Source organism: Panonychus citri, unplaced genomic scaffold (genome assembly GCF_014898815.1).
Source record: "Panonychus citri isolate SS breed McGregor unplaced genomic scaffold, ASM1489881v1 Contig00141, whole genome shotgun sequence".
In the NCBI taxonomy this organism is placed as follows: domain Eukaryota; kingdom Metazoa; phylum Arthropoda; class Arachnida; order Trombidiformes; family Tetranychidae; genus Panonychus; species Panonychus citri.
In genome coordinates, this window is record NW_026515546.1 from 273568 (window position 1) to 296474 (window position 22907).

General features: G+C 31.6%; 2 protein-coding genes and 1 long non-coding RNA gene across 4 annotated transcripts; 2 read left to right on the forward strand and 1 right to left on the reverse strand.

Moving 5' to 3' along the window:
- Window positions 1-1330: 1330 nt before the first annotated feature.
- Window positions 1331-12877, forward strand: LOC128395665 (jouberin-like). Its single transcript, XM_053356127.1, has 5 exons — window positions 1331-3162; window positions 8226-8435; window positions 9281-10548; window positions 11848-11981; window positions 12205-12877. The coding sequence occupies exons 1-5, from the start codon at window positions 1657-1659 to the stop codon at window positions 12639-12641; spliced, it is 3555 nt and encodes a 1184-aa protein (XP_053212102.1). The 5' UTR covers window positions 1331-1656; the 3' UTR covers window positions 12642-12877.
- Window positions 10530-22827, reverse strand: LOC128395671 (uncharacterized). Of its 2 annotated transcripts, XR_008326696.1 has the most exons (4): window positions 22407-22827; window positions 21140-21735; window positions 20663-21062; window positions 10530-10546 (listed from the first exon to the last, which is right to left on the reverse strand). It is a non-coding gene; the product is annotated as an uncharacterized LOC128395671 (long non-coding RNA). The 2 variants fall into 2 exon arrangements; XR_008326695.1 differs by lacking the exon at window positions 10530-10546 and having other exon boundaries at window positions 20443-21062; window positions 22407-22825.
- LOC128395667 (equilibrative nucleoside transporter 3-like) lies at window positions 18329-20470 on the forward strand. Its single transcript, XM_053356129.1, has 4 exons — window positions 18329-18500; window positions 18649-18803; window positions 18901-19288; window positions 19405-20470. Exons 1-4 carry the CDS (start codon window positions 18384-18386, stop codon window positions 20026-20028), a joined length of 1284 nt encoding a protein of 427 aa, XP_053212104.1. The 5' UTR covers window positions 18329-18383; the 3' UTR covers window positions 20029-20470.
- Window positions 22828-22907: the final 80 nt, after the last annotated feature.

Sequence of the window (22907 nt, forward strand, 5' to 3'; positions counted from 1 at the left end):
TTATTAACACATAAAATTGTCTAAAAATTGATTAAAATTTGATCTTCGGTAATACATTAATTAGATTATTTTAAACTTCATTAACTAACTTTTCCATATTCACAACAATCAATTGATTGTTTGCAAAAAAAAAGTCACAACTAAATTGTTGATCAATAGTAGTAACAAAAACAATGACATTTGATGATAGCTGATCATGAGAAAAAAAAAGAAAAACAATTAATTTAATATAAATTGTTGATCTAAATTGTTATTGCACAATTAAGGAAATGATCAAGAAAAACAATCAATTTCTTTTTCCAAAGAAATTACATAATCATTTTGGTTCATCATCTTAATCATTAAACTAATTTAGCTAATTAAATAACTAACAATGAGACTAAAATAAGTAAATTATTGAAACAATCAAGTTAATTACTAAACGGATCCAAATGATCCTGTTAATATGTAAGGGAGAGCAAAAAAATCCTCCAAATTAGTTTGCTGGAAGAACTAAATTAACTTGATCAACAACTAATTGCAGATGAAAAATTTACCTCAAATTAACATAATACAAGTTGTAGGGATAAAAAAGTGAATAACAAATCACAATTAGCATAACAATTGATGAAGAATTATAATCAACTGATTGTAATGAGAATGAAATGATTAGTAAGTCACCAAGAAAATTAAATGAAAATTTGATTAAGAACTCGAAATGATGATCAATAGTATTGATCTTCCTGTTTCCGTTGAGGAGATACGAAAAAAAGATAAACAATTAATCACAATTAACCGTAAATCATAAAAAATAATCTAAATAATAAACTAAAGCTAAATTAATAATAATCAAGATGAAAATGATTGATTAAATGCAGATCGAGTAATATAATCAAGGGAGAGAATAAAAAATTTTGGTTTCCATTAATAAAATGCAAGAGCAATTTTCTTAACTATTACAATTTAAGCTTTAAATTGTTTACAACAATCAATTGATTAGGCAAATCAAATCAATCAACTAATTGTTGATTAGGTTTAATGTTAATTTATCTTTATTAATAGTAACTGATTAAGAAATAGAATCTTAATCAATACTAAATAAGGTTGGAAATTTATTTCAATCATGAGAAACTAACGGTAACTATGAAGATGAAGATGAAAAGATGAAAAAACAGAAAGAGAATAAAATCTCTCTCTCTCTCTCTCTCTGTTATCATCATGTTATCATCCTGAGGAATATACGATATTATTGACATGCCTGAAAGTGAATGTACATATATACCTTGGGAAGATGAGGAAGATGAAAGAGGAAGATGAAACCAGAAGAAAAAAGAATCTCGCGTTTTTCATCATCATCATCATCATTTCTCTCTTTCTTTATTCTCTTTCTTTATCTTCCCAGCTACTAGTTTTTCCCATTTAACTCCCAGTGATCAACTAGATAACATTCAATTCCTGTTTCCAAGGTAATTGTGATTAAACAACAATCAACAACAACAATTTGATTCGCAATTGAAAATAATAGTTATCATTAAACATCACAATGTTTTTGTTTTCATCATCTCCATCATTGATTGATTGATTAATATTACTTTTCTTTTTCATTGATTTAAGGCTAAACTATTATTATTGTTGTTAAATTGATCAATTAATTATTATTGTTATTAGTTTGTGATTATGTCGACAGGTAAAAGTAATCAAAAATTGACCAGAAAAAAGGTAAATCGTGAAACAGTTGATTATATGAAAGTGTCAATGGAATCAGATGAAAATCTTTTATTAACTGAATCTTTTCCACCAACAATTAAGAAACCATCAACTTTATTATCTACATCAGTTCATTCATCCTTTTCCTCATCATCATCAAGATCATCATCTTCATCTTCAACTTCATCAGCAATCACAACAATAAGAAATGATGATAAATCATTGACTGGCAATGAAAATGTTGATAATTCAATTGGATTAAGATTACAATCAACTGGAACAATTAAATCACGAAAACCTCGATTATTTCGCCAACCAAATGCTCTTATGGATACAAGTCCTAATCAACCATCAGCATCGTCATCATCTCATGTGGATAATCTTAATCCACTTCCCTCATCATCAACAATTAACGATTCTTCAACAATTAGATCAACCTTTCGTCCAGTGCCTCAAGTATCAGTAACATTATCATCACCCGATAATCCATTTGATGATTCAACCATTGAATTTATTGATTCTGATTACGAGCAATCAAGTGGTTCACCAGTTAATAGTGACAATTTGGTAACAATTAATCAAACTAATAGTGAGAAAATTAGAAATCATTTAGTTGAAACAAATAAAATGGAATCAAATGAAAATAGTAACATTGGTGCTAATTCAGTTGAGACAAATGATGAACTAAATGTTAGCCAAGAAAGTGGTGGAAATATAAATGGACCTGAAGGTCATTCGATCGGAAGTGTAGGGGGTGAAGGTCGAAGTAGAACAAGATACTTGACTCGAACTTTGGCCCTTTTAAAGCTTCAATATCTTCGAAAGTCTCGAAGTGAAGACACTGGTGACCAAGAGACCAGGAATATTCGTCGTCTCTCCGAACGGCCAACTGGCCTGATCGGTGATCCAATGATTCCCTCAACTCACCTTGGTCATCATCTTAATCATCATCATGCCTCGATCGCCAATAAAAGTTTATCAAGTGCCTCCCTTTGTGGATCATCTTTGGCCACTTCACCTCCTAGTTCACTACTTGGACCCTCGCTGTCTAAAGGTGATTCAGGTGAAAGAGGTGGAAACGGAAACAATATCCATCCATCCAGTGGAAACTATCCCACCGGTAGTTTAGTAAATGGATCAACCTCTGAACCTGAACCTTACATCCTGGGAATTCATGTTCACAATACTGATCGTAAATTGAAATCAGCTAAATCAGTTGTTCATCCGGTTGTTAAAATTCACATAATCGACACAGAGACTTCATCTTATCTTATTAAGAAACACTCTGATAGAGATGTGGCCTTTTACTATGAAACCGGAAACTCGAAAAATAACTTTATCCTTCCGGTTATGACCCAAAACTGTGACATGTTGACCAGAATACGATATCCACGTTATCCAATTTGGGAAGAATTGTTACTTTATAATGAAGATTATTCTCACTTTCTTTCGGATAATGTGATCATCTTTTTTGAGGTAAGAATTAACATTCGAACAATTTAAATCCACTTAATCCAAATTAATTGTGGAAATTTTAATTAACACAAAAAGAAGGAAAAAATTTCATTTATCCAAACTGCTATTCTTTAGCTTTTCTCTTGAGATTTAATTTGATTTCTAATCAAATCTCCAACTTCCCACTCTTTTGATTATCAATTGATTGTTGACTAAACTGATCAACAATTAGTAAATTGTCGAGAAAATAAATAATAAAATAATATGGAAATGTCAAAGTTTATAAGGTGAATTTAATTTCCAAAATAATCGTCAGACTAAATTGTTGATTGTTTTCCAGCAATTAAACGATAATATCATTAAGCTAAATTTGTTTTCCATAATAATTACTTATACTCTTGAAAAAAAAACAATTTTTACACTTGATTAGCTAAATTGTTAATCTAATTATTTAGGTTAATTAGTTTTCTTACATTTGAATAAGTTGATCTTACCAATTTTAAGTGATCAACTATAATAATAGTAACATTAATTAACTAATCATTAACTGATGACTTCCGTTTATTGTTAACCAGTGATTGAAAAGACCAATCAACTTTAATTGTTATAATTAATCAAAGTACAATAATTATAAGATTAAAACAAAATGAATACACTAAAAAATGATCAACAATTAGCCTTGAAAAACAAATGAGAAACTAATTCAATGATGATATAAAATAGTATTATGACCATTGATTGTTAATTGCTAATTGAATCTATTGTCCAATTAGCAAAGCTGATCAACTTAATTTAGTTAATCATTAATTAGGAGAGAGAATCAAAAGATTACAATTAAAATTGAACAAAAAGGTAACATAATAAGTTTCATGTTGACAAGTTGATAACTTTCACCTTTTTCTCAGTTGTAAAGTTCAAAGGATCGGATGAAGATGAAGATGATAATGATGATAAGAATGATGAGAATGATGAGTTTACAGTTAGAGAAGAAAATTCTCTTTTATCATGAGAAATTTTAATGTCGAAGTAGCAAAAGTATTATTCGAAAAGTTCTAAGAATTTTTTTTCCTTACTAATAATTTAGAGAATGAAAAAATTATATCATTTACTATAATCTTCATCATTATCATGTCAAAAGGTGTATCTGTTTGTTATTGTTGCTTGGATGAACATGTTAACATGGTTTCTTGTTATTCAGATGAACTGGGAGTGAATGAAGATGATGAAAAGGATGATAGGATAGACGATGATGATGATGATGATGATCAGGGATCCAGGTGAGTTGAGGATGATGTTGATGATAAAAAGGGATTAATGAAAGTGAAAGGTAAAGAAATGATGAGAAGACAGAAAATTGCAATTACACTTTAAGTCTATGTGAATGAAAACATTTCTTTACCTGGAAAATTTTTCTTACCTGAACAAATTGTAATTGACAGTAAATTTTATCACAGGTAAATGTTTTTTTTACTCTTCATTATCATCCTCATCCTCATCTTCATCTTTATCATCATTCACCTGAAGGTGTAAAGATTAACCTCTTTTTTTTTACTAATATTCAAGATCTAAAGGTAAATGATGATTTGTTTTCTTTAAATAATCTCATTGATTTGAATTGTTGTTGATTGACAATCAACTCTAAACAGTGTTGTCATTTTTAATTATCTTCCTCTGATATTTTAGTTAACTGGTTAATCACATCAATCTTAATCAATCTTAAATCCTTTGACAGACTCTTTGTTTACCATTGGGATTAAATTGTTGACTATCATTGTTTTTACTCACAATCAGTTGATTGTGATTCCAGAATATGATGAATGTTTCCCAGAAATCGAGCTGATATCATGTTGATTAGATCATTTTCCTCTATGGCAATTTAAATATTGTCCAATGATTAGTGAATTAATTTCAACAATCTTTCATCACACTTCACATATTCAACCATCAATTGTCATGATGAACAATTAAAAGATTATAACTGAATTATTAATAGATTGAGAAAAAAAGTGAAATGTTGAGATTGATTATCAGGAAGACCATTGAATAAATTGCAACTCCTACAACAATCAACGATATTTATAACTGTCATAATCAATGTTGATTCAGTTGATAAACAATAAACTGGATAATATTAATCATCATCATCATCATGACAATATGATAATCAAGTTGATGATAATAAAAGGATGACAATGATTAAGCTAATAAAATAACCTTCAGGTCACTTGAGATGATGATAGTTACCTTTATGTGTAAATGATTACATCTTATCATTGCCATTGAATACTTAACATGGGAATCAATTTTCATCCCCAGAATCACCTGAATCCCATGAATTTATCATCATGATCATCTTGTCATTGTCATACACTTTCACCTTACATGAAACATAAGAATCAAACATGAATACTTTTATTTACATGTATTAATTTTCATGATGATCATCCTCATCTTTATCCTCCCTGTTTGTGTGTTCAATATAATTCATGGTGAAATTTCATGAGAATTTCTCTTTCCTTTCAATTTTTCAAGTTAAATTTATTATTAGGAATTGAATTACCTACTTACTTTTCATGATAAGAACAGGAAATTTTTTTTTCATCAGAATGAATTTCTAACAATGAATAAAAAAAAGTTCAGAGACTCAGAGCAATTCAGCCTTCAATAAGAATGCTTTAAAATCTGATTGTGTGTAAGTTCAGTTGATCATGATGATGACGATCATTATCATCATCATGATCAAGTTAATCTTTTCAACTTTTCAATTGAAATTCAATTGAATGTCCACTTTATTTTCACCGATCGATTTTTTTTCTTCCCATTTTTATTCAATAAGTTTTGAGATTTTAAGTTTTTCATACTTGTATTAATACAGTTGGCCACTAATTTTAATCAATTGATTGTCCTGATTGTGTGTTTGGGTGAATTACTACTTGATAGAAACTGAATTAACTCGAGTAATCAAGTAATTGCTGGTGTGTATGTTTACAGTTATATTGATTTCTTGTGGTTTTTGTTGAAACTTATTGATTATAATCAATTTTATAGATTTGATTTGATTTGATTGGATTACATTGGAATCGGATTTGATTACATGACTTGAATAACAATCAACTAACAATTTAATGATTCTGATGATTACTTTCAAAATCTAATTATAATCATTATTTCAAGGATAAATTACTCAAAGTTAAGAGGTTAATTAATTAATTAACTCTCGTAACTCACCCGTAGGCATCAGAAATTAAAGTAAACAATTAAATCTAATCATCAGAGACGTAAAATTAAATCAGTGTGAGATTCAAATTGAAATTTAATTAGTTTTTTTTTCAAGATATATTATCACTTGAGAGACAAAATAATCAAATCTAATTATAAATTAATCCATCATCTGAATCAAACCATTCAATTGAAATTCAAAACTAAATTAATTGTTGAGATTATGATTACAATCATTTAATTATATTGAGACATAAATAATTGAAGCTTTTTTGATTCTTTTGTAACAATTTAATATTGAGTCTCTTTAATTGTCCAACGATCTCAACCCAAGTCCAATAAGATAATCAATCATGAAAATTGTCCTTCCATAGTTGATTCAATTAACGATAATCAAATCAAATCTCATGAAAAGATACACAAAGTTGATGATCTAAACAATATTATTTATATACAATTAGATTCATTGTGATCATGAGAACCATTAATTTCTAATTCAATTTGATTCCTTTTTTTATATCCACAATTCATCATGATAAAAGTTCATTTTTCATGATATCAGGTGAAAGCGAAATTGATTGTTATCAATAACAATTATGTTATAAAATTTGGTCAAAATTAATTCACTTTAGATAATTTATTAATCCATTAAATGGTTTGAATCAAATTTCACCATTGAGTGTTGATTAACCGGCAATAATATATTGTTAATTAATCAACTTTACACCTCAAAATTACTTATAATCACAATGATCAGCTAATATAATCATTGATTTATGATTTAGTACCGAAAATAAAATCACAATTAGTTGATCCAAGTGATTGAGTTTATTACATACTCGTAAGTTACCTTAGTACAGAGTTAAAATTTCTTGGGTTAATTTAAATTGTTCACAATTAAATGATCACCATCGTTACCTTAATCGTTAAATTGTCCATTGAATTTGAGGAGAAAATTTTTCCAGGTAGAAAAAAATTATTACCAATAAATTATTTAGGTCAATGATGTGGAAACATGAACACCATTCATTATCATTGAGTAAATACAATTGAACAATTTATTGATTCATAGCAATTTATTGATTGTTGTCATGAAATTGAATTGAAGGTGAAAGTTAATCCAGTTGAATTAACCATTTTTTTTTCTTCATCATCTTCATCAAACTTAACCAAATAAGGTAACATTTTAATTCTGATAAGCTGATTAACTTAACTGTTAACATAATCAACTCCAATGGTATTGATTTAATTTACACTTGAATTAATTGATTCAGCTGATTATCATGATTCCAATTCCACTTGAATAAAAAGGATTAACTTTAAAAACTTGTAAATCAGTCACGTTTTTGATATATCATCATAATTAAGTATTAATATCATTAAATCAAAAGCTACAATCAACTAAACATGTGATCAATTGATGTTGATCAATAAACTCTAATTGTAATTGTAAAAAAAAATTGATGTCATTTCAATGAAATTATATTGATTAAATATTAGATTGTATAACTGATCATCATCAAATGATTGATACGTTTGCCTGCCCTTTAATAAACTTAGATGATTAATTGTCGGGTTAATTGTTACAAGATCTATTTTCATTGATGTAGTAAAATGTTACATGATTACCTCTTAATTGTGATGGATAACATCAGACATTAACCTTTGATATACAAGGAAAAGGTTAAAATATAATCAAAAGATTAAATCGATAACATCGATAATCAATGAGATAATAATAATCATCTTGATTGTTTACATTTTCCACCAGAAAAAGGTGATGATTTAAATTGGATAATGATCAAGTTTATCCTGTTTCATATTCTCCATGAGAAAATTAATTACTATTAAATTAATTGTTTCAGATTCTTGATTTTCTAACGTTTTCTGGTCCATCGGATAAACGGTACAACTCAATGAAACGGACTGAATGGTGGTACAGAATCGCTTGGGCATTTCTGTCGTTAAAATCCTCCGATGGGTCATTTAATACTGGACGAAAGCTCCGATTACAATTGTACAAACCGATATCACAGAAAGTAACGATTGACCCCAAGAATCCCCACACAACAGAGGTAATTAACTGATTGTCCATTAATTGTGACATTATTCAACCAACGGATTAGTCTCATTACTTGTTGTTGCATGTAAAAAGTTGGACGATTAAAAATTAATAGAAATGATTAATCGTCAGGAATTAAATATGATTAAAGTGAAAGTTATTACTTCTTGTTATTGATTAAGCTCAATTGTTTTCTATCCTTAATTATTGCCCAAATGATTAGTTGATTACTGTACTTTTACCTCTGGTGAAGTTAATTGTTCATTGGTTCCTGTTAATTACAAGTCATTAAATATTATTATTATTATTTTCCTATTGTTTGGGTGCCAAATGTAAACATTAATTGTGATCATTAATCACTTATTGTAAACAATAGTGTTTCTTGTTATTTTTTCATACAATCAACTAATTGTTCAAGCCATTAGGGTTTTTTTACCTTTAGCTGGTTGTAATTAACCTGATCCATTAAGTGTATATACTTAGGTGTTAGGACAATCATTAAATTGTTATTTGGAAACGGAATCATCATCAATTTAATAGCAAACAAAGTTTGATGATTGATTTTAAATTGTGATCAAAGTAATTGATTGTTGAACAACACGAAATTTAAGAACAATCAACTAATATCTTTGAAATAGTTAATTAGTTGATAGTAATCTAATATAATAATAAAAAGATGAAGGGAAAATCTATTGATAGAAATGAACAAGACCAAATTAAATTGAGTGGAAACAATTAGAATCACCTCGCAAATTGTATTAGTTAATTATGTCGATGGGAGGAAAGATTCAATCAATATAATATCATGATAACTCTGATTTACTCCTTAATTGTTATTGTTTTATTTTCTTGTAATAGTTATTTGAATGGTGGAAGAATCAGAAATTAATTACATTCCCTGGATCAATTTATGTGACCGTTAGTCCGATTCCCTTGATTGTTAGTCGAGAAACATTTTGTCCATCATTCCGTTCATATGGACCATTCCAACCGGAAACGAATTCAGTCCCAAACTATCAACAAAATTATGTTAACCAAACAAATGGACACTTTCCCCACAATGACCACCACCATCATCATCACTTTAATCAAGGTCTTCCTCGTCGGCCTTCATCGGCAATCAGCAATTCGACCATTGAAAGGTCACCATCGACAACCTCAAATCCACCAGGGGCAAGTGGCCAACAAACAAATGCCGTCAATAAGTCACTAGACTCTGCACTGGAATTGCGTCTTGGAACATCATCATCATCTCCAGGTCATAATAATAAGGAAATCGTTCATGATCCAAATCAGCCGATTGTTATTTGGAATCGGCTGGAAGGAGCTCCTTGTAAGATACCGAAAAACCTTTGGCATCAATTTTCCGCCGGGAATAATAAGTGTTCATATGCAATTAAGTTCTCTTGGGATGGACGGAAAGTGGCCTGTGGTGCATCAGTTTTCACCGCTTATCGTTCAAACGAGAAAAGATCATCAATATTTATCTATGAGATTCCATCAGGTAGATTCATGAAGAGAGTCAATGGTTTTCATTCTGGTGCGATCTATGAGATCGATTGGTCTCCGAATGATAAATATCTCGTTTCCGCTTCGTCCGATTGTACTGCTCACGTTTGGAATAATGTTAAAGAATATCAATCATCAATCTTACTACCACATCCTTGTTTCGTTTACACGGCTCGATTTCATGTAACCAGGTCGGGAATTGTTTTCACGGGCTCTTATGATGGTCTCATTAGGATTTGGTGTATCAAATTAAGCCTCGAATCAACTGCAGTCGAACCTCAACTTGTCCAGGAGATCGATTGTTTCTATGGTCAAGTTTTATCTTTAGCGTGGAAAATTATTCCACCCCCACCGCCTCCATCATCATCGTCATCATCCAATTCCAATATTGTTCATTCAATTCCAATTGTCACTCTTTTTGCCTCCGGCAGTAAAGGTGAGATCGTCACACTTTCCCAGCGAGATGTAACTTCCGATTTCACTTGGTACCTTAGTGGATCAATTAAGATCAACGAGATAATCGAGGTTCCAGTTAATAATATTGTTGTTCATCCTCAATCCAATAAGATCTTAATCTGTTGCAGAGATGGAGTCCAACGAATGATTGATTATCAACTGTAAGTAATTAAGGATAATCGTTGAAAAAATTACGAGAAAAAAAGTATCACCATAATTAGAGAGAGAGAAAGAAACTCTCTTGATATTATTGAACAACCATAGACCACAATTTAGAAATCAATGTAATCAGCATAATTTGAAATTCTTACAATTAATTGGTAATTTATGTTTACATAATCACAATGATTAACAGCAAGTGTCAACAATTAAATCAATGATGAAGTAGAGACAAAGACTTGGAGCACTTAAGATATAATAACAGATCAAATTAACACCAATGTCGATATCAATTAGAAATTCAATTCTAACAGTAATTAGATTGAAGATGAAAGAAATCAAAGTAATAGAGTTTATCAATTTAATCATAATCCTAATTGTCTCCAAACAATTAACACATGAGATTATGTAGAGATGGCGTTTTTTTCTTGATTGTTTATATTTCCAATGGAAACAATTGATTTAATTGCTGATTGTTGGTCAATTTAGATTGAATGTATTATATAAAATAAACTCAATCTCCTAATTGTGATATATTTAAGTGAATTAACTTTGATTGGGTTCCTCATATTGAGTGAGTGTTAACAAAAAAAAGTGAATAACAATTAACTCTTAAGTGGTGTTGATAGTTGACGATTATGCTGATGGTAGTTTGAGTTAATTTCAATGAACAAGTTGATACAATTAATTCAGTTGTAAGAGGAGATGATGATGATTATCATGATGAGAAGGTTAAATTGATGATTACTTATTTAAATCCATTGGGATTGTTTTCATTGATAATTAAAAGATGAGCAAAGACCTAAGGTGATTGATTCAATTATCATCTAATAAGTACGATTGATGATCATCTAATTGTTATTAGAATAAGTTAATCAAGTATCTCTTTCACTTAATTGGGTTAAATTGTTTCATATTCAATCACTGATGAGATTAAATTAAACAAGATCATATGAAAAGATGAAAATATTTATATTGAAAGTATCATAAGAATTGATTGAAAAGTCAGATCGTAAATAAGGTTTACAATTAAGTGATGAGAAGATAATATTCACAATTAGATTAAATTTTCTATCTCTACTTTGATTTAATTGGAAACTGTCAAAAATTTAGTTGATTAAAAATTAACATTAAAATTTAATTTGATTAACTTAATTTATTAGGAAAAAGGAGTTTATCCTTATAACAAACTGTTCGTGTTGACGGATTAAGTTAATTACTCAATGATTGAATTTTAATCTTCCTATAGGGTAATTAATCATCTTAATCTTTTAATTGTCTTTTCTACCTTTTAATTGTAGAGAGTTAATTGTTCAACGATTCACAGGCTCCTTAAATTTTCACCATTTAATTCGTGGTTGCCTTAGTCCTTGCGGTCGATTTGTATTCGCGGGCGGTGAGGACAGTTTAGTCCATTGTTGGAATGCAGATACAGGTAATTATCGTTAATCAAATCAATTAGTAATCAATGAGAATCAGACAATCAAATTATAACGAGAATAATTCACAATTAATCATCTAAATTAAACTGATTCTTGTTGAGAACCGTTGATGATTTAACGTTAACAGTTTAAAAGATTTTCGATCAATTCATTTTCATCAATTTTGATTTAATTTTGTTTCTTTCCAATTCTGAATCTCCGTTGAACTTTCAAAAGGTGAAAAACTATTTACTTACAACGAATTACCTTTCAAAGGACCAATATCTTGTGTTGAATTTCATCCGCTAGATAATATTCTAGCCATTTGTGGCCTTAACGCTCGAACCATATCCGTGTGTCTATTTAATCACGAACTACCCAAAGTAATTACACCGAAACCAATTGTAGGTAAATCTATTCAATCGTCAAACATGATAACCGCATCATCTTCATCAACGAAACAAGGATCACTCAACGATTCGATTAATAGCCTCTCAAATCATTCGAAATCTGATTCTTCCGGTAAAACTTCATCTCGATTTGAATTGTTAAGGAGTAAAACAATAGACCAATCAAATAACGTCTCAGAATCAGGAGCGATTCGTCGGAAATTTCAAAGTTCAACGAGCCATGAGGAGATTAGAATTCGCATTACGAACCAAATCAATCGATAAAAGATGATCAACCATCTCATGTAACACAATTAAATCATATTCGCCTTAATTATGGAAATAAATATAACAACAATTAACCAAATTCAGTAGCAATCACATGGTAAATGATATAATCCTTTTGGATGAAATAATAAAATGATCACTTTTTGTTTTCTAATTGTAACATAATATAAATAAATGTACATTTACAGAGATAATCAATTAACGATAGATTAAAGTTAATTACACATATTAAACTTGAATAATGACTAACCTTTAATTGTTCAATTTGATAACAATAAACGAGAATCCAGTTATCATAAAAACACAAAGAAATGTCAATCAACATAAATTGTAAACATTGATTTAATTTTCTCTCTCCCTCTTCTTTAATTACTACAAGGTAATTAAATCCTTTTTCTGTGGTGTAAATCAATCAATTAATTGTAAACAAAAAATAGATAAACATGAAATATGATTCCAATTGTGAAGTAAAAACAATTAAGACAAAGTAATAAGAAAAATTAATTAGAAAGATTGTAAATGAGATATTAGGTTTATATCTACTTCGAGATCACATGTATTAATCTTTCAAGAAGAAAAGCTCAATCAATTAGAAAAAGAGTAATTAACAAGAATAAATTGAAAGACAATAATTAATTGGAAAACAATCAGATTAAAATGGAAAGAAAGAATTAAAATTAATCAATCAACAATTAAGAAAAGAAAAGAAAATGAAGAGATGGCGCCACTTGTATACGAATTTCACATTAGATTTCTTCTCTACAATTAGTCTTTCCCTAATTAATCAAAATTTAATTGTTCAATTTCCTGATTAGTGCTCAATTTTATCAAAATCTCGAAGGACTAAGCCTTCGGCACATTTTGATACCTAAACCGTTTAAAATGACTGAAAATCAACCAAGTAACAACCGTCAACAGAATGGCTGTCAACAAAACACGTGCTCTCCATCCAATGTCAACATTGACATGCCGACCAGCTTGAAACAGTGTATCAATGATCTTTTTTCCTCGCTGATGGACAATGCAGTCCAAGTTGCTAAGAAGAAGAATCAAAGCAAATGGATCTCACAACTGGACAACATCACCAGAATGGTGGACTCGCTTCAGAGTACAACACCGCACTCCAACTCGATGGATGAACTCATCAAGCCAGTGATGGAAAAGTTAACCAGTATTGAAAGACAAATGGACAATCAGCAGAGACCAAGCTTCGCAGAGGTAGTTAAGAAAAAACCAGTCATCAACACCATAATAGTTAAACCCAAGAACCCTGAAGTTAACATTCGCAAAGTACATGATGAAATTTCAACTGCCACGAAAGGTGATCCATCTTGTCGAATCATAAACACCCATTCAAATTCCAGAAACATAAGAATAATGTCCGACGATAAAAACATCATCAACAAGATAAAAGACAAGGTTAAGATGATAAATCGAGATGAAGATGTTGAAGTTTGTCCTCTCAAGAAGCTTGAACCCCAGATCAGTTTTATTGTTGAGAATGAACAAGTAGAAGATGTTGAAATGTTTAAAAAAAGAAACGACATACCTGAAGAATTAAGTGTCAAACATATCACCTCCTTCAAGATCAAGACGAGACATGGACTAGAAAAAACCAAGCTAGTGCTTCGTCTCTGTAATGGTGCTAGAAAGATCATCGACTCCAAGTCCTTTGTCTACATGGGTGCCCAATCATCACAGTACAAAGACGACTTACATGTCAGAAGCTGTTCGAGATGTTTCCGCTATGGACACTCTGCCTTGCACTGTACCAACGATCCTATCTGCAACAAATGCCCTGAAGGGTCCAACACCCATGAAAGCCCATCATGTGATAAAGAACCTCAACGACTTGGATGCCTTTTCTGCAAAAACAGTGGAATTGCCAGCATTGATCACGCACCGAAAGGTCCCGACTGCACCAGCCACACCAATGCCATCAACGTAATAAAATCCATCACCGATTGGCATTATGCAGATTAAAATCAAAGCTCACAACTGCCAATCAAATGTAATAAAAACACAGGCAATTGTACAAGAACTAACTCGTAAACTGGCAGTCATCATCCAAGAACCTAATGAACGATTCATTAGTTCACTGGACACAAGAAACATCACCCTCAACATAAACGATAGAGTGATCATTATCACTCGAAAGACCGACACTGTAACCACCCTCAGGATCGGCAAATGTTCGCTCATCTCGAGAGTTAAAATTGGAGGGAAAAAAATTACTTTAGCCACTTCATATTTCTCACCGAGCATGTCCCTCTCTCAACTAAAAATTGAAGTTGACAAGCTGAACACCTCATTATCAGGATTCAAATCATCAATCATCATCTACGAAGCGGATGTCAATGCGAGCCACAGGTCGTGGTCGCTCACTATACCACAATCACATGTGGCCAGAGGTGAACTTGTCAATGATATGTTGAACGAGATTGGTCTACTCCCAAACCCACCAAACCAACACAACTACTCCTTTGTTCACCACTCAGGCTCGACATCGTGGATCGATCTTGTTGCGTCCAATGTGCACCTCCATCACAGCAATACCTCCAACATCGTTGAACATGATCACGTAAACACTGATCATCGGGCAATAAGTATCACAATATCCTTCTTCGGTCAAATCATCAAATCGAATAGAATTGAAAAGATTGACTTCAAGAAAATTGAAAATGAAAATGACCTTATAATCCAAAGTCTTCCCGATCCCACAACCCTCAGGTCAGTCAATCAATTCGATGAATATGTTCACGAATGGTTCATCAAACAAATCAACGCGGTCAAGCAATCAACCATCTTAGTTGATCCCAATCGTGCGATCCGAACTGAACAAATTGATACCTCAGAGGTGACAAGGATAAAGAACATTTTCAAAAAATTTCCGACTGATGAGAATCGCAGGAGACTAAACACAGCTAAGGAAAATGTCAAGCGGCAGATCAATGACAACATCAAAGATAAATTTTCCAATGGAGACGAGAAGACAAAGTGGAAAAACATCAAATCGCTGCTTGAAAGTCGGACCGAAACCAATCAACTCTACGAGAACAACCTCATTCAATTCGCACAGAGTTTCAACACCATACCCCTCGATGAGCTTCTACCCTCCACTAAAGATGATCGAGTTCTCATTTCCCCTGCTGAAATTGACGTCCTGGGACTTCTCAAGAACCTCAACCAATCATCACCTGGCCTCGACTTCATCACCAAACAGATACTCACCAGGTTGATTGAGAAGCACCTCCGCTTCTATGAAATCATCCTCGGCCTAATCATTAGCAACAAGCATATTCCCTGGTCTTGGAAAATAACGCGGTCCGTACCCATCCCCAAAGCTGATCTCATCAGAGTCAGATCCATCCAAGTTGCGACCAATCACCTGAAACTCATTGAACAACAGCTACTACAATACATCCTACCGAAAATTCCGAGATCAATGTTCACACATCAGCATGCTTATCTCAAAGAAAAAAGTTGCACCTCATTGCTAGCCAAACTGCTTGACCATCAAATGTCTAAAAACACACCAAGCTTCATTATTCAATCAGACATCATTGGTGCATTTGATGAGATTGAACACAAACCAATCATGGAAGCAGTCGCGAGGATTGACAATAGTGAGGAAACCAGAGAACTCCTTGCTTCCTTCCTCTCCTTTCGGAATACAGCTATGATTAGTGGCAACCAGATCCTTATCAAAGGTGCAACCAAGGGCGTTCCTCAGGGATCAGCGCTTGGGCCTCTACTCTTTATAATGGCAATTGACAGAACGATGCACAGCTTCTATGATGATCATCTACGCTGCCTGAACAACATTCACCTCCAGGGACGTCGACATGAGCTACTGATTTATGCCGATGATATATTTATCTCCATGGATATCAACAAGAGATCACTTACTGACCCCTCATCCAACCTCTACAATGCCATTATTCAGCTGTTAAACGATTGCTTATTACCCCTTGGATTATCAACCTCCATCACGAAGAGTAAACTAATTACCTCAAAAGAGATTAGAGATAATTTGCCATATAAAGAAACAATCAAATGGACAGAAAAAGACAGTTTACTTGGATTACCCTGCAGAATCGCTCAACCAGGTCACAAGCTCACAGTTGACAGATCCTCTCTGATCGAGAAAATAGCGGCTCGTCAAGAACTTACAAATCTACCAACTGGACTCATCCGTCATTTACCAGCAAGCATCATTTTCACCATCACCACCTCTCTCATTGAGTCCATATTCTTACCCTTATCACCGCTAATACTGAGCTGCTATACTCCCAAGAGTCAAATACTCAAGACGATTGAGAGATATACCGGGAAAATGATGAGGAAAAAATTAAACATTAAGAACAGAGATTCTTGGCTCATCAACTACAAGATGTGTAACTACAGATCAACCATAAGCCGAATGATCGAGATTACTACCAGATTCATCTTAATGAACCACAACACATGCCCATTCATCAGCCTGCGGATCATGAAAAACTTCCCTAGATGTTGCCCGTCGATAACGAATGAAAAGATTTGGTGGGGTATCAACTCGATGGCCAAATTCTCAGCCGATAAAATCCTCCTAGAATATGGTAGAGAAAAATATAAAGGAAACATAGCTCGACAGATGATCCTGAATCTCAAGGAAACCGAATGGAAAAAAAGCTCCACTATGACCAGACTCTTTCTCGGCTCACTCGATTTCCTAAATGACAAGACCTGTAACTGTGGCTCGCTCATTAACGATTACATTCATGTAATATCTCATTGCTCGCGCTTTGCAGACACAAGGAAAATGATCGATAGTGACAACATAATCAGATATATCATATGCAACGACAACAAATATGTAAGAGCACACTTAAAAGCAATAATCGACGAGCGTTATCGCAGCAAAAATGATCAAACAAGGAATCACACCACTAATCCAGGAATTACATGAAACCCTTAACCACAGAGCTTTTACTTTTTTTTTTCTTTTTTCTTCATATTTTACACACACTTTTAAATCCTTCACCTTTTTATTCTTTTATACCACAATCACTCAATCATCTAAATTTACCCTTAATTTTTCTAATTTATTTGTTCTCTTCAGCTAATTATTAATCTAAATTTCCATGAAACAATATCTGTAATATTTCAGAGTAGCGCCTTATAAGCTACTCTTCACTGCCAAAGGAGCAGACTTACAAATAAAACATTAGAGAAAATTTTTTTTTCTCTTCAACCTTTTCCTCTCATTACATGAAGACAAGATTGTAGATGAGAAGTAATTTATTAATTGTTCAATTATCGGTAATTGTTCAATTAGTGTTCTATTTTTTTCAAGAGTCATCCTAATCATCATTATCTTCATCAACAATTTGTTAATAATTAACTAACAATCATTTTCTTCCGAGACAAACATCATCACCCAAACATCATCATTACCCTTACATTAAATGTCTTTCTCCATGTTGAACCATATTGGTTATTGAGGTTCTCTTTTAATCAGTTAATTTTAATACATTGTTTCTTAATTTGTTTTAATTGTTCCGGTTAATTAATATTCTTAACTATTGTAATCATCTCTTTCTTTATAATCTCCATCTTTACAACAATCAGTGTTATCCTATTTTCAGTAAACAATTTCTCTTTTGTGTCTGTTACTCTCTTCTGCTCTTCTCTTTTGGTCATCAACCTCCAAATTTTATTCATATCAAAAAGCTTCTAGAATTTTATTTTTAAATTACAATGGAAAGTAATATTGCTTCCAGAATCAAAGATGTCGGTAATTTTATTTTCCTTGCCTTGATTCTTCATGGAATTGGAATCCTTATCCCTTGGAATATGGTCATTAACTCTGGAAATGTAATTATTTAATCTGTTCCATCATCAATTCTATGAGATAAATCACTCATGTAATGTGATAGTAATTTTACCAGTTCTTTTTCCCTCTAATCTTTTCTATCTTTTAATTTTGTTCTTCTTTTCTCTTTTTAAATATTCTTTTCTACAGTTTTACATTAACTACAAGTTAAAATCGGAAACCAATTCAACCTCAGATCTTCCAGAGTTAACATGGATAAGACAAAATTTCTATTCTATCATTGGAACATCTTCTCAAACACCTAATCTACTTGTTACTGCTGCGAATATTTATTTCCCGGCAAAGTGAGTAAATTGTTGATTCTAAAGTAAAATTTTCAATTGTTAATTTATTTTCTAAATCATTTCTAATCTCTTAATTCTTATTTTTCTCAATTTCCAGAGGTGGTTATAAAGGTTTAACCAGAAGAATAACTTTCTCTATGATTGTTATGATTGTGACCTTATTGTTAAATATAACCTTCGCCTTAGTTGATAACAGTTCATGGAAATTAACTTGGTTCGCATTACAATTAATTATATTTGTCGTTCTTTACGTTGCCAATGGAATCTATCAAAATTGTGTCTACGGAATTGCCGGTAGATTACCGATGAAATATTCTAATGCTGTTGTTATTGGGAGTAATGTTTGTGGTTCTCTAGTCTCAATCATGGCAATTGTTTCACATGCTATCTCACCGAATCCATTACAAGAAGCAATTATTTACTTCTCAATTGCTACGTTAATTGTGATCGCCTGTTTTATTGTTCTTTTCTTCCATGAATCGAATGTAAGTGAATTGATTTAGATTCAATTAGTTGGACAGGAAGAGAAGAGAGAAAAGAAAACACTAACAACAGGATTGACGATTAAATTGGTTTTCTTATTTTTCCTTCATCTTTTCAGGCATTTTATAGTTACTATATGGAGAAAAGTGAAGGACCGGAACAATTGGCCTTAACTAATGAGAAAGTAATCCAAGATGAATCGATCCCATATCGTCAAATATTTGAGAAAATTTCTGTTATGTGTTTCAATATATTTTTTGTATTTTGGGTAACCCTGTTTGTTTTCCCTTCGATTACGGGTAATGTTGATCCATACGATAAAGTGTTTACCAGTGAGAGTAAATGGTTTGGCCAAATATTTAATTTCCTATTTTTCAACGTTTCCGCCATGATTGGTAACCTATTCCCTGAATATCTACCCAGCACCAATATATCACCTCATCGAGTTTGGATTTATGTTGTAGCTCGAACCATTTTTATCCCATTCTTTTTCTGTTGTAATTATTTAACCGGAGTTCGAAGTTTACCCGTTCTGTTTGGTGATATTGCTTTCGCCGTAGGTATTGTCCTATTTGGTTTCACCCATGGTCAAGGGTCAAGTTGGGCTATGATGTATGCACCCAAATTTGTTGAAGATAAACACGCTGGAGTCGCCGGTATGATAACAGCGTTTTTCCTGGTTATGGGTCTATTTGCTGGTGTACACACGGGATTTGCTGCTCCATTTATTGTTCAACTCTAGTTAATTGTTATCGAAAAACTGAAATCATCTTAGTCTAACATATTGATTATGCTCAAGCCAAAACTGGACAAAATTAACTGAAAGTCACCAACAAAGAGCTTAATCATAGAATCCGATGAAACTTTTATACTTCAATATTGATTCTCTTAATCCAATTTTAAATCTCTAATCTTTTCTTAATTGTTAGTTGCCTTGAGAAACCTCTTTACTAATCAAAGGTAAATTGATTTATAAAGTACAACAATCTATTAATATTTAAAACAAATCTCAATGTTATCGAGAGCAACCTAATCTTTGACAAATCAACTTTTCTACTTCAAAAATTTATTAACTATCAAATTTAAATCAATTTTTCATGCGAAACAAATGAGATATGTACTTTTTATGTAAATTAACACTTAATTTGAATGGGAAATTAAAAAATTATAATTAATTAGTTGAACTGTAAAAACGTTGTACGATTATTTAGAATAAAAATCTGTGATGATAACAACAATTATCAATCAAAGAGAAAAACAATCTGTTCTTAATCGTTGATTGTTGACACGAACAAGTAATTCTAAATGAATTAATCAGTTTCTCTCACTAATTATCATGAAAAACATAAAATTGTTACTTTTTTATCATTACTGACCGATGTAAGTGGAGCCATTTTTGGTTAATAGAAACTTTTGGTAGTGAATTTTTTAATTTTTCATCGTTGATTTAGATCACTGGTCAGGAAATACCATTAAAATTGGCAGATATTCCGATTTCCGATCCCAATTTACAACAATCAAATGACTTTCAACTCAGAAAGTGAACCAAAATTTTTCTGCTGTCCAAATAATAATAACTGGACACCTGAAGTGGTCAAGCCAAAATTCAAGGTTAAATCACTTTGGTAATGGTAAGGGAGTTGCTCGATTTCATCACTTTTTCAACTAATTAAGACAGGGTAAACGTCCAAGTGGCCAGTTTAATCAATCAACAGGATAGTATGTAGTTAGATTGAGAATCTAATTGTTATTGATATTTTCCTTGATTATATGGTCCTAATTTAATCAAGATAAATGCAAATAAGAATATTTTTGATTATTTGATCAATAGAAAATTGATTAGATTAAATTACCGCTCCAATTGTTAGATCCAGAAGACTGTTTTAAAGATGGATACATGAGATTAAATTCAACTTATCGTTAAATTTTCGGTATTAAATATTCATAAAATGATTTATTTAATAACACAGCCATTGATTGGAAGTTTAATTGAAGATTAAGATGATTAATTGTAGAGATTGCAAGATGTGGTATCAGTGTCCTTTCTTGAAGCAATGACTTTTCATTCAGTTAAATGGGGTAATCATTTGGGACAATTAACCCAAATGCACCATCGATGTGATAATTTATTTGCAATGCAATGGATCCAGTTCGTTATCATGATTACTTTCGTAAATTTATACTCTCCATTCACCAAATTCATTTGGAAATTGTTTCAAGTCAATTATCTAAATCGTGCCCTAGTTATTTTGAGATTTATCGTAAGCTAACACGAGAAATGGCAAGTGGATTGATTACTCTTCAATTGATTATCCATTAGCAAGGCCACTTAACCCATCGACAATCGATCAAGTAGCTCCCGTTAATCTCCAAGAACGGACATCTCAACCAAATTGACCATCGAATCTGCTGATCCAAATCATCGCAGATCAAAAATTGCGAAAAATCTCTAATAGAATTTAAAAAGGAAATAAAATCAGTAATTAAACAAATTGACCAAGACAAATTGTATATTTTAAGAATGAAATTTTTGATGATAAAATACTCAAAAGAAAAGCTTACTAAGTTTTGTTAATTGTTGCACTTTTTCATTGATTAGAATGGAAAAGTAAACATACTAATAGATTGTTGTGACTGTTTACTAATTACTTGACGGTAATTTCTGATCACTTGATCATCTCATGAGAAGATTATTACTGACAAAGTCAAGAACAAGGTACACAATAGAAGTGAAAGAATTGCGATCCTTTCAGAAACAAAAGAAGAACAATTTTTCAGTAGAAATTTAAACAAATATTCTACAAAAAGAATAAAGTTAAAAAAAGAAAATACTTATCAATGCGAAAAAGAAACTGAAATAAAAATACCTAACCCATGATCGTCAATAGATTAACAAGATTATGTCACAAATAGAAAATGAGTAATACTTGAAATGTTATTCAATGATTAAGGGTGTTGGTTACTCAGAGTCAATTGCAACTTCCTAATTAGTGGAAGAAAAATTGATTAACATTGAATAACATTTAGACCAATGGCTATAAATATAGAGAAGGAGAGAGAAAATAATTGTTCAAGGTTAAATGTTAGGCCTAAAAAAAGATGATCAAGAAACAACCTTACCTGAGGGTGACAAGGAAGAGACATCGAAGCAGAACCAAATCTGGTCTGGTGAATAATGTAAACAAAATCAGAACAAGACTCCACCTTGTTTATGTCCTTAAACTGTGATCGATTCCATGAAATTCACAATGAGAAAAGAACATTTTCATCGCCAAAATAATTCGATTCTATGAAAAGATCCACACACACATAGAAATCTTCATTCTTCAAGACCAGAGAGAGAGAAAGAAGAAAAAGAAACAAAGACAACCAAATAATTCGACAATTAACAAATTCCAAGTTCCATAATCACATAGATGAAATCATAAGCACCTGAAGAAAGAATAGAAAACAAACAAATTCTATTCCAAACAATTAACTTTAATCATTTAGATTTTTATCTTTTTAGATTAAAAAATAAACAAAATAAGAAAAATAATTTTAATCGAAAAACAAAGTAAGAGGATCAAAATAATTCCATTAATCTCTTTCTTTTCACTTTCTTTTCTTTCTACAAAAAAA

Excerpts from the sequence above, each read along its gene's own strand:
- LOC128395665 (XM_053356127.1), top strand. The coding sequence starts at position 1,657 with ATGTCGACAGGTAAAAGTAATCAAAAATTGACCAGAAAAAAGGTAAAT. Across the intron at positions 10,549-11,847 it reads CGAATGATTGATTATCAACT|AGAGTTAATTGTTCAACGAT; the intron begins GTAAGTAATTAA and ends TTTTAATTGTAG. Across the intron at positions 11,982-12,204 it reads TTGTTGGAATGCAGATACAG|GTGAAAAACTATTTACTTAC; the intron begins GTAATTATCGTT and ends AACTTTCAAAAG.
- LOC128395667 (XM_053356129.1), top strand. The coding sequence starts at position 18,384 with ATGGAAAGTAATATTGCTTCCAGAATCAAAGATGTCGGTAATTTTATT. Across the intron at positions 18,804-18,900 it reads AATATTTATTTCCCGGCAAA|AGGTGGTTATAAAGGTTTAA; the intron begins GTGAGTAAATTG and ends CTCAATTTCCAG. Across the intron at positions 19,289-19,404 it reads TTTTCTTCCATGAATCGAAT|GCATTTTATAGTTACTATAT; the intron begins GTAAGTGAATTG and ends TCATCTTTTCAG.